Raw genomic sequence first — 15,493 nt, 5'->3', positions numbered from 1 at the left:
TAATGCAAATAAAGATCAATCGAACATAGTTTGATTAGTTTAGGCATAAACCATTGTGCTTAGCTTAGCATTTCAGACTTCATTCTTTATACTGCAAGTGAATTATATTTAAGCTATATGATTTTTTGTTCGTTTCCAGTATTACAGATTAAAATCTTTTAATGCTTTTATTTAGAAGAACATTTGTTACATTTCTGAGCATCCAGCAATTTCCCAACAGTGTGAATCAGTATGAATATTGATAAATTATCTTGCATAATTAAAGAAGATCTATTTCTTTACCAGATAAGGTATAACTATTTTTACACCTCTGAAGTTAAAAAAAACAAAGATGAATCTAGTGAACAATAGTAGAATCATAGAATAGAAATTGAAGCTGCTTAGCTTCCTTAATCTCATTTCTCTTCCTCCCTCATTCTTTGGAGGTAGCTGCTGCCCTGAATTTAGTGCTTATCATTTCCATGGATAATTTTATATTTTTCTTAAACAATGTTATTTTGCATGTTTATAGATCTTATATAAATTATATACTTCAGCTTCTTTGAGTTGTATCCATATTTTTAGCTCAAGTTCATTTATTTTAATTAAATTAATCAAATACCACAATATAAATTTCCTGCAGTTGACTTATCCATTCTCATATTGATGCACATTTAGGCTACTTCCAATTTTCACTATTATGTACAGTGCTGCAGTGAACATTCTTGTGTATATTTCCTTTTACACATGCATGAAAACTCTGCTTTGAAGTAGTATTGCTTAATTCAGAGATATGCCCTGACTTATTCTTAATGTGTTTGCCCTTATTAAATCTTAACAACAGTTCTTTAGATTATTATGTAGATTTTCAGCAAAAGATAGATACTTGTCTAGTTAGCCAAAAGAAGGCCAGTCCTTAACAATAGAAAAACTTTGATGCTAACAACACTATAAATGAGTGATGTGGTATCTTTAGCATGAATATGTTTGGATGCCAACTAAGAAAAAGGAGATGGGGATATAGAGGAGGAAAAAGCAAAAGTGAACCTTTTCTTTCCTTTTCCTGTGGTAAGATTAGGGAAACATTGTTTTTATGCCATGGTAAGCAGCCTCTAAGATCAGGAATGAAATAAGGAGATGGGGTTAGGCAGGGACTATTGCTTTATACTTGGCTTTCAGAAAGAAAATTTATTTATTATAGTGTATAAAGTATTAGCAAAATGAAAATTCTTAAATTGGTTAAAAAAAATTACAGTGTTTGCATATGAACTACCCAGGGATCTTGTTAAAACGCAGATTCTACTTTGGTAAGACTGGAACAGTGCCTGAGATTCTGTTTTCTAGTAAGTTTCCAGATGATGCTGATGCTGCCAGTCATTGGACAACACTTTAAATAGCAAAACTCTTAAATAATGTTTTTTAAACGAGTTCTGAAATTGATTTATTGGGTCATGGCCAACTATAATTAAATGAATTCGAATAACAAAATAGAAATACAGGAGTGCATTGCATCTAGTAAGGCTAAATATTATATCATGAAAGTATGCCTACATGTCTATTATATGTATGTATGTGTATATATACTAGATCACGTTATATAAAATACATATTTTTACTGTGGGGAGAGGTCTAATAGAGAACTAGAAGAAATTATGATGGAGATCTATGTGTAGGGTGACTTTTTCATTTTACTTCTTTATCAGAATGTGGACAGTAAAGGAATGAGAGACCAGCGATTAGATCTTCAGAGAAGAACAGCAGAAACCAGTGATGATGACCTCATCCCATTTGGAGACCGACCAACAGTGTCTCGGTTTGGTGCCATCTCTCGAACTTCCAAAACGATATATCAGGGTGCTGGCCCAATGCAGGCTATGGCACCTCAGGGAGCTCCCACAAAATCTATTAACATTTCAGGTAAGAATCTAGATGGTTCATGTTCATGATTCCCAGTGCTTCCCTACTTCCCATTTCCTATCAGTGCTTTCAGTAATCTTCCAAGGCAGTGTTTCTCAAACTCTTCCATAAAGTTATCCCTATAAGAGAGATAATTATAACCCAGGAAATTTTAACAGTAGAAAGTAAACTTAAATGTATGTATATGAAGCTTGCCTATGTTTCATTTTATTTTAATAACCTTATTGTTTTTATTACACAATACAGTCTCATTATAAAAACATTCAAGAGAAGGAAAAAATATAAAGACTAAAGTTTTAGTGACAGGAGGTGTCAAATATTAATCCCCTATTACCATTTTCATCTTTCTAGACAGTTTTGCCTATGCCTTCTAGAATGTGCCTATCTTGAAAGTAGAATCAAATCTGTAAATCAAATCATGCCATGGTAAATCATTCTCTTACAGATTATAGTCCATATGGAACCCATGGTGGCTGGGGTGGTTCTCCATATTCATCTCATCAGAACATACCTTCTCAGGGACACTTCAGTGAAAGGTATGAGTCATTCTTTTTACTTTACAAACTTTACAAAATTATTCATCTTATTTTGTTTTCTGGTTAGTGATATTTTAACCAACTAAAACTTTTAAAATATATTCCCCACTTTCTTTCTGACCAAAGGGAGAGATTAGCCATGTCAGAAGTGGCCAGTCATGGAAAACCCCTTCCATCTGCTGAGAGGGAACAGTTACGACTAGAATTACAGCAACTGAACCATCAGATTAACCAACAGACCCAGCTACGTGGACTTGAGGTACTATAGATAATTATTTTTCATTCCAGAGTTTAAAAGGAAAGATTTTAAGGCACTATAGAGACATACTTTAAAGTCTGTTTCTTGAGAGTTTTTAGGTATCCATTTTCCAGAGAATTCAGGTATTGAGTTCTGTTCTGGGACATTACGAAACAGTATTTCTGTTACCTAAGAGTAGAAAGCAGACTGTCTAAAATTTCCCAACAGGAATTTATATTCCCTAATGGCACATTTTAAAGGAATACATGTTTTTATCAACATGTGGTTTTAGCTTAAGAATCTTGATTTTTTTTTTTTGGTTTTTGTTTTTCTCTCATTTCCTTTATCCTTCACATTTATAGAAAAGTAGAAACTTAGAACTTTGACTTAAAAAAAACAACATATTTCCTTTGTAATAATAGCACCTTTTATCTATTTAATCCTTTACACTTTATATATTTTTACAACATCTTATTTGACCCTACAGTGTTCCTGATAGGTAGGTTAGGCAGGTGGTGGTATTCCCATTCTGTATGTGAAGGATGAATTTCATAGAGGTTAAAACATGAACCTAAGTCTTCAAGCTCAAATCTGGTATTCTTTCCACCATGCTATCTCGTATTTAGAAAAACAAAATATCAGAAAACAAAGAATTTTTTAAATTCATTAATGCCATGTAAGAAAGACTAGGTTTTATTTAGATCATTCTTTACATAGGAACATGGTCTTTGAATACGGAAAACCTGAGACACTCTAGCGATATATTGCTCCTTTCTAGAGGGAAAATAGGTACTGTTAAAACATTAGTTCTTCCAAAGTCTTCTTAAGGAATCACTTTAGGAAAAAAAGTTATAACCTTATCTTAGATTTAGTATGAAAAACAGCAGGAGATTGGTTTTTTGAAACACATGTTTGGCTTGTGCTCTTATATAAGCAGTATGGTTTGGAAATAAATCTATATCATATTCATTTTGTTTGTCTTTGCCATGGCTTTAAATTGGTCAAGAACTTCTTGCTGATTCCTATTGTAAAAAAGAATGCTTTATTTGATTATGTCTATCTTTTACTATATTAGCTTTTTTTTAAAGATTCAGACCTTCAGTCCCGAAAGGCATTGTCCCTTCTCCCTTATTTATGATCTTGTCTTAGTTAAAATTTCTAGACCATTTTCTGTCCCAAAAGATAGCAGTGTAATTTGGAAGTTTACCACAATCTTAACTTACTGTGGTTAGAAGTCCTTATAATTACTGAGGTTTCATTAAAATACAAGCTTATTTAGAGAAAAATAAAAAAGGAGGGGGGAAATGCACATTTTTGGTTGACTTCTTTTTCAAATAAGAAGGAAAGAAAAGAAGAACCTAAGCTTAAATTACTATTCACTAAGTTTAAAACTCTTGTTTTTAATTCAAATTGTGGTCAAATCAAAAGACAGTGCCTAATTATAGTCACATCATTTTCACTGAAAGTACCTGAGTGATGAGCTTCTTAAGACTGTGGTTGGAATTGGGCCTGGTCACTCTGTGCATGGTGTGAAGTGTGTTGAGTTGTATATGTGCTTGGCTTTATGCACATAGGCCGTTAGTAACAGGCTGGTGTTGCAGAGGGAGGCGAACACCCTGGCAGGCCAGCCACAGCCCCCACCACCACCTGCAAAATGGCCTGGAATGATCTCAAGTGAGCAGTTGAGCTTGGAACTACACCAGGTGGAAAGGGAAATCGGGAAGAGAACCCGGGAATTGAGTATGGTGAGTGTTAATGGTGAGAAAAGTGAGGGAAGGGGAAATAAAAGCTTCTGTATGTCACAGAACTTAGGGATCTTTCCCTAGAATCTTCACTCTAAGGCACTCTGATGAATGTCTAATACTTAGGATAAGCCTTATGAAGATTGCCTCCTTATTTTATCATTCCTTTCCTCATTCTCATTTGGTTTGGGTATGGTCTTCATCTTAGGATTCTGCATTAAAAAAACTTTTCAGGAAAACAAGGTGTAGTTACTTGGAAATTCTTAAATAAATTTCTGTTAAACCTGTTGATTAATCAGTTTGGGAAGCAGATGTGATGCTGTCAGATTATGTTATATGAAAAGATATATTACCAGATAACATCTAGTTTTCAGATATTGACATCCTATTTTATTTTTGTTATGAGTGAGATACAGTCTGCACATTATTTCCTGTGGAATTGTTATACACGAATATGCTTAAGACTTATTCATAGTTCATTAATATTAACTTCAGTGAATTTTTTATCTTAGATTATTAAAAACCACACCCCCAGATTGCATTGTGTATGACTCTTGTTGCATAGTTTTCATGCTTCTAAGCAAATAGATTTGGATTTTTTCAATAAATATACCCTATTTATTATCGTTTGGTTTGCTTTTTCTAAGTCATCTGTTTTTCTGTGAGATTTTTTCCCTGTTGGTTTAAGTTGTTCTTCCCCTGTTGTCCAGCTGGGGTGGTGAGTGAGTTGTACTTGGTTCTGTTTGTACGTTTCTCTTTCAGTCTTCCTGTTTCTCTGGTCATTCTGCAAAACTAAATGTGATTTCTGGATAATCAGGTTGCTTCTATCCTCTGTAGTTGGTCTCTCTTCTATTATCACCACTAAATACGAGATAACTGAATTTATTTCCTTCTCTTTTCAAAGGAGAACCAGTGTTCTCTGGACACAAAAAGCAAATTGAATACCAGTAAGCAAGCAGAAAATGGACAACCAGAAACACAAAATAAAGTTGCAGCTGAAGACCTTACATTGACGTTCAGGTAAAGAAAGGGAAATTTCTTTGCCTTATCATACTACACATAAAAGAGAAAAAAATGATATTATTCAGTTATATCAGAAGTACCCTCATAAATATGATTTCTAAAATTCATCCTGTAAACATCAAGAAAAGAATATTTTTTACTCCAGGGGTTATAACCTCTTATTCAGAACAGGTCCAAAGTTAAGTTATCTGTTAACATATAACAAATGAAGTTTTCTGGTTCCTATTTCTTCCTCCTTTTGTTTTATTTATTTATTTCAATATTTATTTAAAAATAGTATTTTTAATTATAAAAGTAGTATACCCTCAATGTAAAACAAAAAAAAACAGTTGCTAAAATGAAAGAACCCCCTTTTCCTTATTTTCAATATATTACAAAAAATTGTAGAAAATTTCAAAATTGTAATTACAGCATCCAGAAATAACCAACATTTTGATGTATTTCTTTTCAGTCTTTTTAAATTGTGGGGTTTAGCTCCTTGCTGGTTTTTATAGATTTAACCCCTTCCCCCCCAACTAATTTTTAATTTGGTCTATCCTAAGTTATCCAGTGTTCTTCTACAACTATTTTAATGATATATACCAACTCATGGATAACCCAGTGAACAATATTGTAGTTAAGTCATCTTCACTTCTTTCCTTAGGATATTTTAAGGCTTTTGATGCATAGTCCTGAGTGTCCTCTTGATGATATATAACAAGAATTTTTAAAATCTTGTTGTTTCAAGTTTGGATTGTAGCTATTTAAATCTATGCATTGTCCTGGGTTAAAAATAAATTCTTAAACTTTGAAGTTTGCTAAAACAGGTGTTGGCAAACTTTTTTCTAAAGGCCAGAAAATAAATAATTTAAAAAGAATGGGCCTTACAGATCTGATCAACTCAATGCTGACACTGTCGCATGAAAGCAGCTGTAGATAATAAATAAGCAAATGAGTGGCCTGTGTTCCAGTAAAATTTTATTTACAAAAATAGGCAGCTGGCCAGCTATAGTTTTCCAGCTGCTATGCTAAATAAAGAGTGGGGATGGAGCTATAAATTAAAGTTTAGAACCTCATATATTTTTATTTTGAGGTAGTACTAAAAGAAAGGACCTGTTGATTTTATTCTACTAAATAATCTTTTTTTTTTTTTTAACTATTAACAGTGATGTACCAAACGGATCAGTCTTGAACCAGGAGAACATCAGCCTCCTATCAAACAAGACCAGCTCTCTGAACTTATCAGAGGACCCCGAGGGGGGAGGGGATAACAATGACTCCCAGAGATCAGGAGTGACACCCAGTTCTGCTCCCTAAAGTATGAAGAGTCCTACTATTATCTTCTCCTGCCCCTAATCAATTTATGGGGCACAAGGATAGGAGAGCAGATAACTTCTAAACCTGTTTTCTAAGAGTGGTCAGAGAAATCCAGGAAAAGCACCAGAGGCAATGTGCACAAACCACCACTACTAAAAACAAACCCTGCACATAGTTCATATTAATGCATTTTTTAATTTAAAAAAAAGAAAAAGAAAAAGAAAATTAGCAGTATCTGCAAGCAATTCAGATTAAATTTGTTTTTGTTCTGTGAATGAACTTTATTTTAATAACTTTGGACGCCTTGGATCCAGGGCTTTAAAAAAAAAGATATTATATATATACACTCTGTTTGATTAATTGTATGATCTTAATGAAGTAGGTTTTTTCTTGTATTTTGGTATTATTACATACCCAGTGTATAATTCTTTATTCCTAATCCTTTCCAACACTCACCACCCCATAAACTAAAACAGATGAAAAGCACCGGCCTTTCTAAGAATTCTGAGGTGCTTAAGAAACAAGCAAACAACCAAAAAAAAAAAACCAGTAATAGACTAAGTTATTAGAAAATGTGCAGCAAACTGACTTTTCCCAGAGTTGTTATTTAGAAACTATAATTGCTTTTTTTCTTCTGGGTCACTAACTTTATGTTTTCTTATGGCATTAAAATTTGTTTTTTTTTTTTGTTTGTTTAGGAGAGTTTTATTTCTTGTCTTAACTTTACAGAGAGAGGATTACTAGACAATTCATTTTTGAGGTCCCTGTTTCCATTACCACTAATACTTTTCATTCTCTTAATGTAATAAGTTGGTTCTCCATTTGATTTGCATGATTAGATTTAAGTGGAGGTTAAAAATGAATTCTAGTTTATTTACACTGAGAAGACATATCTTATGTGTTGCCCTGCATTGAGTTTCATGATTGGAAATTTGAGGCTGTGCTTTTCAGATTGAGCTTTGGCCAAAATCACAGAATGATAAAAAAAAAAAACTGGGACATGAACCATGTTTTCAGATTGCAACCTTTGATTTGAACTTAAAATGAACAGAACTATATTATTTTAGTGTATGCTTTTATTTTACTCTCAAAATCCAAAAGTATAAAATAAAATCCCAGTATATTGTAGCCCTGGTCTTCAAAGAGATTTGGCAAATACAAGCTGCCTAGGTGTGTCTTGAGGATAATTTCTGAATTGATCAGTTGTTGCTGCTCAGAATCATTGTACAAGTAGGTAGTAAATACCTAGAAGTCAGTTTTCATAGACTTAGATTTACAATATTGAAAAGTTTCATGGGGTGAAAGTATTGAGAAGAATAAGAAAAAAATCTTTTTTTATTTAGTTCTGCTGCACATATTCTGATGTCACTAGTCTATACTGAATTAATACCCTTATAAAACATGTTTAGTGGGGATTTTTAAATATGTCAGCTTTCCCCCACCCACTCCGTTTGCCAGATTTTTATTTCCCTTTCTGGATTATACTACTAAATCAGAAAGCACTGGTTATGTAATAAGTTACTGCATTGCTTTGGTTGGGTAAAAGCAAGAGTTTATATATTACTTGTTTCTTTTTTTCTTAACCCTTAATTCCTGCTGAGGTCATAACAACCTCAGTCTAAGCTCTGTGTCCATCATACTGTTAATTGAAACAAATTGGGGGGTGGGGGAATAATACAGTCCTACCATTGCCTACCAGTAGGAGAGTCCAAACAGAACACTCTTTTGAGTAGCAATTATTTAATTTGCCCAGTCAAGGCACCGTGTTTATATACTATTTCACATTGAATTTGATTATGCCCTACAGACCTGGCTGGTCAAGGATTTGATATACACATATTGGCTTGGGATTCGAGCTTTCTTTTTTATTTAAATAAAAATTTATATATATTATATATATATATACAGATATACATAGCTATATCTGTATATATATTGGGTATGTTTTAAGGATTTTTTCGCATGAGCGCAGCTGTTGCGATAAAATGACTGATTGGGAGGTAGAAGCACTGAATGAAGATGAGATGTTTTTTCAGTTTATGTCCACCTTTTCCTCTTTTTTTTTTCCCCCATACTTGCCCTTTTTTTTTTTTTAAACTTAAAGCCCTCTTATACATTTAATCTTTAAATTTTATTGGGAGAAGGAGAGAAACTTGTATGTCTGACAAGAGTCCCAAGATTTTTAATTTCTTTGTATAACTATAAAAGTCAGCATTCTTGGCCTCCAACCTTCTGTAGGCAGATTTGGGCAGATCTTATTTCTCCTTTGGACATGTCAGATAATTTCTAAATTTTATAATAGTTCAATTTGGAACTTATAAAGAACGGAGTTTAGGGGTATGATTTTGTTGAAATTCAGAATACAAGTAAAATTCCATTCTGGGTATCTGTTGAAACCCCTTATAGCTCAACACTCGTTATTCTTACTTCCTTTAAATATACTTTCTCGCTTTCACCGTTTTGATTTTGTAAGCTAGGGAGGAGCAGGAATTAATTTATACTATGTTCCTATTCTGAAAAGCTATTTTCAAGTATTTTAATTTGGGGAAAAAATAATCTCTTAAATTGTAGCTTGAATTCTAGGTGTTCACTCTCTCTCCTCCTCCCTTTTCCAAGACTCTGTACTCCAGAGGCAATCTGTTTAAGCAGAATAGTGATGTACTGTCTGTCCCATTATGCCTGTAATTTATTTTAAATTGGTCATTCTGCCTTACGTCATGGAAATTCTTATAGCCTTTTCCCCAGTGTTCATCAGCAGGTGTAGGAATTAATAAAAAGCCTGAAGTCTGATGAGGTTTTTGTTTTTTGTTTTTTTTTCCTCTTTTCTTTTTCTCTGTGATATATTTTGTGATAAGTGATATGATGAGACTATAAGGGTATAATTACTTATTTGAGCATAACTGCTTGTCTCTTTAACTATTTTTTTCCCTTGTATCAAAATCTGTAAAAGGCATTGATTTTTCTGGCTTTCTTATTTGATTCATTCCTTTAGTACAGGTAAGAGATTAGACCAATCGGATAGGAAATACAGGTTTTATGCTTTCTACTTATTAAAGTATTAATTTCTTCTGAAAATAACTATTTGCTTTTCATTGAATTTAGTGGAAAGGCTTGGATATCTTAGACGAACAGTTCTGAGAGGGTTATGGTAGGAGTAACAAGCATTGTGTTCACTCTTATTTGGGCAGGAAAACCAGGATTTTATTATAGCAAGGAATATAAAAATACTTCAACTTACTTTTTTTCAAAAGATCTTTGGAAAAGGGTAGAGGAACTGGGAATAACACTCCTTGATTCAGTGTCCTGTCTTATATGCAGTTCTTTTTGCCTTATTTATATATATTGTCACAAGATGGGTCCAGTAGCCGCCCTGTCTTGGGTAATTTAAAGGGCTGAAGTGACCAAAAATCCACGCTTTGTTACTTTTTAAATTAAATGTTGTTAGTTACAGCATAGGTTTCTGGTATTATTCAAATGCTAAGACAATATCCCTAATTGAGCTATAATATTCAACTACTCAGAATGTACAAAATTTATTGGTACAGCATTAATCTGGGTGATTCCCTTCTCCCATCTTATTTCCCTTCCCTTTTCCGATTCTTTTTCATTTATTCTTTTGCTTAAAAGACAGAAAATTGATATGATTCTCATTTGCTACTTTGACTTATATAACTCCATCAGATTTTCTGTAGGTCTTCAGCATTGGAGCTCAGAATTTAATTCCTAAGTTTTTCTGTAAATGGCTTTTCTCTTTTTTAACCTTTTCCATCCTGCCAGTTCCCCTGGACTTACCCACTGCCTTTCCCAATCTGTAACAGTGACAGTTTGCTGCCTCAAAACAGAGCATTCAAATGAATTCGCTTAGCCAATAACTTCTGTGAAGTTGCCTTTTCTAATGGTGTTATTACTCAGTGATGCACAAATGTGGTATTTGCCCTACTGGTAGGCAAACAATGGTCTGGTTAAGAATGGTAACCTGCTGTTTTCTTTAAAGGAGAGCCAAAGACTTGTGCTTTACTCTGTTTTGGTTTGGGGGGAAATAGTAGCCATTTTGATTGTGAAACCTTTTAAAAGTCTTTGTGAGTTGATTATACTGTGAAAATAGATTTATCTAAAGTTAACTATTAAAGTTAGCCGACCTTATAAAATGTAAAAGTAATGAAAATTCATCGGTTTCTCTAAACCAGTGAATCTCATATTTTATAATATTGTGTATAAGCAGTTGTCACCTTCCCTCCTTTTTTTGAGATTATCTTACTATGATAGCATATTCTGTGTTTTTATGTTGTTTTATTTTTACTTAGGCCTAAAGGACAATCTACTATCACTATGGTCAAGTCATGGGATTGGATACAAAAAAATTCTTGAACAATGACAGTACATGTTCAGATTATATTCAGTTTTTCAGAAAAATAGATTCTTTTCATTAAAAAGTATTCCATTGTCATTGCTTATATACGGATAATGATGAATGGAGGCCTTGCCCTCTCTTTTCCACTTTTTTGCTCATTTTAAATAAGTAGTTCTCATATATAGAATCTATCCTTAAAGTTTATATTTTATTAAAAACAATAGCCCAGTTAATTTTTAAGAGAAATTAACCTGCCTAGAGATTAACTGTAGTGTTTAGATTTTTACTCTGAAAAAAGAATCCAAATGTATTTATTTTTGGTTGGTGAAACATGGTTACAGAATTGCAAAGTGACCTCTTCCCCTGAAAAATCTGCCTATTTGTTTACATAAAATCAGGCAGATTTGAATTAATGCAAATTTTGCTTTCAACATTAGGGATTGAACAAGTAAGCAGTTTACTACTGACATCATTTTACCCGAGTTCCCATTTTGCTGGTCTACATTCACGCCTTTCTACCTTGGGCAGCTATAATTCTTATATGTGTTACTTCAGATCAACTTTATGAAATTTTCCTGCTGTAATGGTATATTGGAAGTTGTAGGTGGATTGCAGTTAACATTAAAAAAAATTCTCAGTTCAGCTTTCCTGAGCCACTTGAAAAAGCTGTTACATCAAAAGGTACTATTGTAGAAAATAATGACTTAAGGATTGGGTATTAAGGTTTCATTTCTATAGTCGCTAGAGATATTTCCACAAGTAATAGACTCGAGCTGATATATATTACTAGCTATTAATGGTAATAAAGAACAGAAACTGTCACTACCAGAAGTAAGAAACACCTTCTTATAATAAATGTGTTCCCAATAGGAGGATTTTCAATACTGCACTGAACAAAGTGAGTAAAGAGCCCTTTGAAATTCTCTTGTGATAAAGGGACTTATCTCACCACTGGACTCCCTTATTCTCAGAGCCTCTGGGTTTTCATCCAAACACTGAATATCCCCTAAGCTTTATCCCTGAGCGAAATATCCCTAAATTAATAGTCTTTATTTTTACAAGAAAAAACAAGGCACACATAACCCAAGAGGGATTACTCAAACCTCAAAACATTACATCCAAAAATCTGTATTTAGAAAAACAAAATCCTGTGGAATTTATTATCCTGATATTTATTTTTACATTAAGGTGACTTATTTTCTTGTTTTGAGGTCTCACTGCTACTGGTTGACTTTTGTTTTTGGTTTTGTTTTTATTTTTTCTTTTTAAACTCAAAGCAAACAGAGCTCACAAGTCTTTGGCATCCATTCTAGGTTATACACTCAGAGTCATCTTATAACTGGAAACTATCAGGTGCCCCCCCCCACTCGCCACCCCACCCCACCCCGTCCCCATTCCAACTGGTTTATGTAAAGGTCAAGAAAAGGATGGAAACAAACTATTGGGTGACTAATTGGTAGCTTGATTTTTTTTTTATTCATCATTTATTAGTATAATTTTCCCCAGTGATTGGCTACCATTCTCACAACAATATCTGTACTACCCATAAAATACTCCTCTGATTTAAAGACATTTTAAGCTTTGTTTGTTTTTACATTAGTCCATCCAACTAAGATACTGTCCTGAAAGCTACTTTTTTCTAGATATTCTGTTGTCTTCCCTGAATTTTCATGCTTATATCCCCATTTCATCCTTTCTCCCTGGGAATGAAAGAAACTTTGGAGAATATTTTGTTTTCCATTGGTCCATCCATGGACCTCATTATCTTCATAAGAATCTGTGACTTTTGGGAACAGAGCAATGGAAAAGAACAGAGCAATTGAAATAATGAACAAAACCTTTCACCCACTTAAAACATTTTCCAGTTGTGAGATTCCTCTTCGTGTATGTGCTGTCTTCCCCTTGCTACCTGTATCTCTTCCCTGACTATGGTGAATTTGGTCTTTAGGCTCATAACAGTCTCCCCGAGACATTCTGCAGTCATTATCACCTTTTTGGGTGGATTTTATTTTGTTTTATTTTGTTGTTTTTTTGTTTTGTAAAAATAACATTGATGCATATTTGCTTGGGATAGAGCTTATGTAATTTACCAATCGTATTGATTGTATGTGATCGTGCCCTGCAGAGGTATATTTAACAAAACAAAAATAATCTAGATTAATAAAGGAGCCCATGAGATTTGAGTCAGGTTATAAGTGACTTCATGAAATCACTTCTAGTTTTAGATAGTGAGAATTTATATCTCTTGTTCTTATAAATCAGTGCTAACAAATTATCATTTTAAAAAAGTTCTCTTGCATTTCTGTTTTTATTTTTCTTGCTCTCGTCTTCCTCCACTCACCTGTTGAGAAATAAAAAATACTGAACTTTTTTGTCATTTTAAAATGTCAGCTGATACATAAATTGCTGAATGTTGTGAAATTTTACATTTTCCAAGTATTTCCAACTTTTGAAAAAGTGAAGACAAAATTAGTGGGTTGGAATTTTACAAGTTGCGAATAATTTCATAGCATCTGGCAAACTTAAATCTTAAGGCTTAATCTCTTGAAAGTTCTTTTGGAATAGAAAAAAGAATCCTGTTTGAAATGGACCATTTCCTCTCTTTTTAAAATATTAAAAAATATATATTTCCAATTTTTAAGCAGCCTTCAAAACAAGTAAAGTTAAAAAATATATATTACTAGGAAGATGTTTAGGACAGCAGCAACTCTGAGTTTCATTAAGGACATATTCCACTTACTACAGATTTTTGAGAGGATTAGGGCCATCTTTTTCAATTTTGTATTTGTGTGCATGTTGTTTGCATCAAAGATGCCACATTTTGTTAAGATGCTGTTCCCTTTCTTCATTGCCTTGGAAACTGACTCAGCCTCATGTTGCTCCTACTTAGTGTTTAAGGCTCCAATGAGTTGCAGATAAAAGGATTATTTTAACAAATGGAAGGAGGTGATTCACCTTTTGGTTTGTAAATATATGAAAGTGTCTATATGGTCTTTATCTGCTTTCTGTCAGCATTTATATTAAATGATAAATTAATGAGAAATGTGTAGTCTTTTTTGTAAATGAGTGCCATCTTTTTAATTAGACAAATTGTGCGTTTACAGAAAAATGTTGCATAAAATACAGGGTTCCCATATACCACCTATTATTAACACATTTCATTTTGTAACATTTATTACAATTCATGAAAGCATAACTATACTAGTAATACAGTCCATGGTTTAAATTAGGGTTCACTGATTGTATTGTCCAGTTCTATGGAGTTTTTAAAATTATTTTTATTCTAGTAACATAAATGCAACCTAAAATTTCCTCCTTAATCACATTCAATTATAATTCAGTGCTGTTAATACCATTCACAATGTTTTGCTACCATCACCACCATCCATTACAAACTTTCCCATCATCCCAAGTAGAAACACTGCACATTTTAAACCTTAACCCAGTATTCCCTGACCCCGCCCCATCGCCTGCTAACCTTAGATTCTGACTCTGAGTTTTCTCATTCTAATTACTTTATCTCGATGAGATCATGCAATATTTGTCATTTTGTGCATGGTTTATTTCATTCAATATGGCATCCTCAAGATTCATCCATGTTGTCATATATATAAGAGCTTCATTCTTAGTCACAACTGAATAATATTCCATTGTGTGTCTGTACCAAAAATGTTGTTTATCCATTCCTGAGTTGATGGACATTCAATTTGTTTCCATCTTTTGACAATTGTGAATAATGCTGCTGTGAACATAGGTGAACAAATATCTGTTTGAGTCCTGCTTCCAATTCTTGGGGGTATATACCTACAAGTGGGATTTTTAGGTTATATGGCTAGTGATGTTGAGCATCTTTTCATGTGCTTTTCGGTCATTTATATATCTTCTTTGGAGATAGTCGTTTTGATTGCTTTAAAAATTGGGTTGTTTGTCCTTTTTTGGTAAGTTGAAGGATTTTTAAAAATATGTTCTGGATATTAAATGCCTGTGCCTGAAACAAGGTTCTGAAGCTGCTTCCCTGTGTTTTCTCCTAAGAGTTTTATAGTTTTGGTCATTATATTTAAGTCTTTGATCCCTTTTGAGTTGATTTTTGTATATGATAGGAGGTAGGGGTTCACCTTCATTCTTTTGCATATAGACATCTAGTTTTCCCAGCTCTATTTGTTGAAGATATATTCTTTCCCCATTGAATGTTCTTTGTCACCTTGTCAAAAATCAGTGGCCATAAATGTGAGGGTTGATTTCCGAACACTCAGTTTTTTTCTATGGATCTATGTCTGTCCTTGTACCAGTACCATGCTGATTTGTTTGTTTGTTTTTTAACTTTTATTGTATAGCATAACATGTATACAAAGGAAAGAAATGAAAAAGCAATAGTTTTCGAAGCACTCATCAACAAGTAGTGACAGGACAG

At 33.3% G+C, this 15,493-nt stretch overlaps 1 protein-coding gene across 2 annotated transcripts in view; it reads left to right on the top strand.

Moving 5' to 3' along the window:
- RC3H1 (ring finger and CCCH-type domains 1) overlaps window positions 1-14,125 on the top strand; it is a 90,106-nt gene extending 75,981 nt beyond the window's left edge. The window contains exons 14-19 of one of the 2 annotated variants that reach the window (XM_077157039.1): window positions 1,683-1,896; window positions 2,342-2,432; window positions 2,559-2,691; window positions 4,272-4,415; window positions 5,317-5,432; window positions 6,581-14,125. In XM_077157039.1, coding sequence (XP_077013154.1) covers window positions 1,683-1,896; window positions 2,342-2,432; window positions 2,559-2,691; window positions 4,272-4,415; window positions 5,317-5,432; window positions 6,581-6,731 — 849 coding nt within the window. In that variant the 3' untranslated portion in view covers window positions 6,732-14,125. Of the gene's footprint in view, window positions 1-1,682; window positions 1,897-2,341; window positions 2,433-2,558; window positions 2,692-4,244; window positions 4,416-5,316; window positions 5,433-6,580 lie in introns of both variants that reach the window. The other variant, XM_077157038.1, reaches the window with a different exon arrangement.
- The last annotated feature ends 1,368 nt before the right edge of the window (window positions 14,126-15,493 follow it).

The sequence above is a fragment of the Tamandua tetradactyla genome, chromosome 4, assembly GCF_023851605.1.
Source record: "Tamandua tetradactyla isolate mTamTet1 chromosome 4, mTamTet1.pri, whole genome shotgun sequence".
Lineage (NCBI taxonomy): Eukaryota > Metazoa > Chordata > Mammalia > Pilosa > Myrmecophagidae > Tamandua > Tamandua tetradactyla.
Note: the sequence above shows the minus strand (reverse complement) of the source record. Positions and strands in the feature narration are given on the sequence as shown.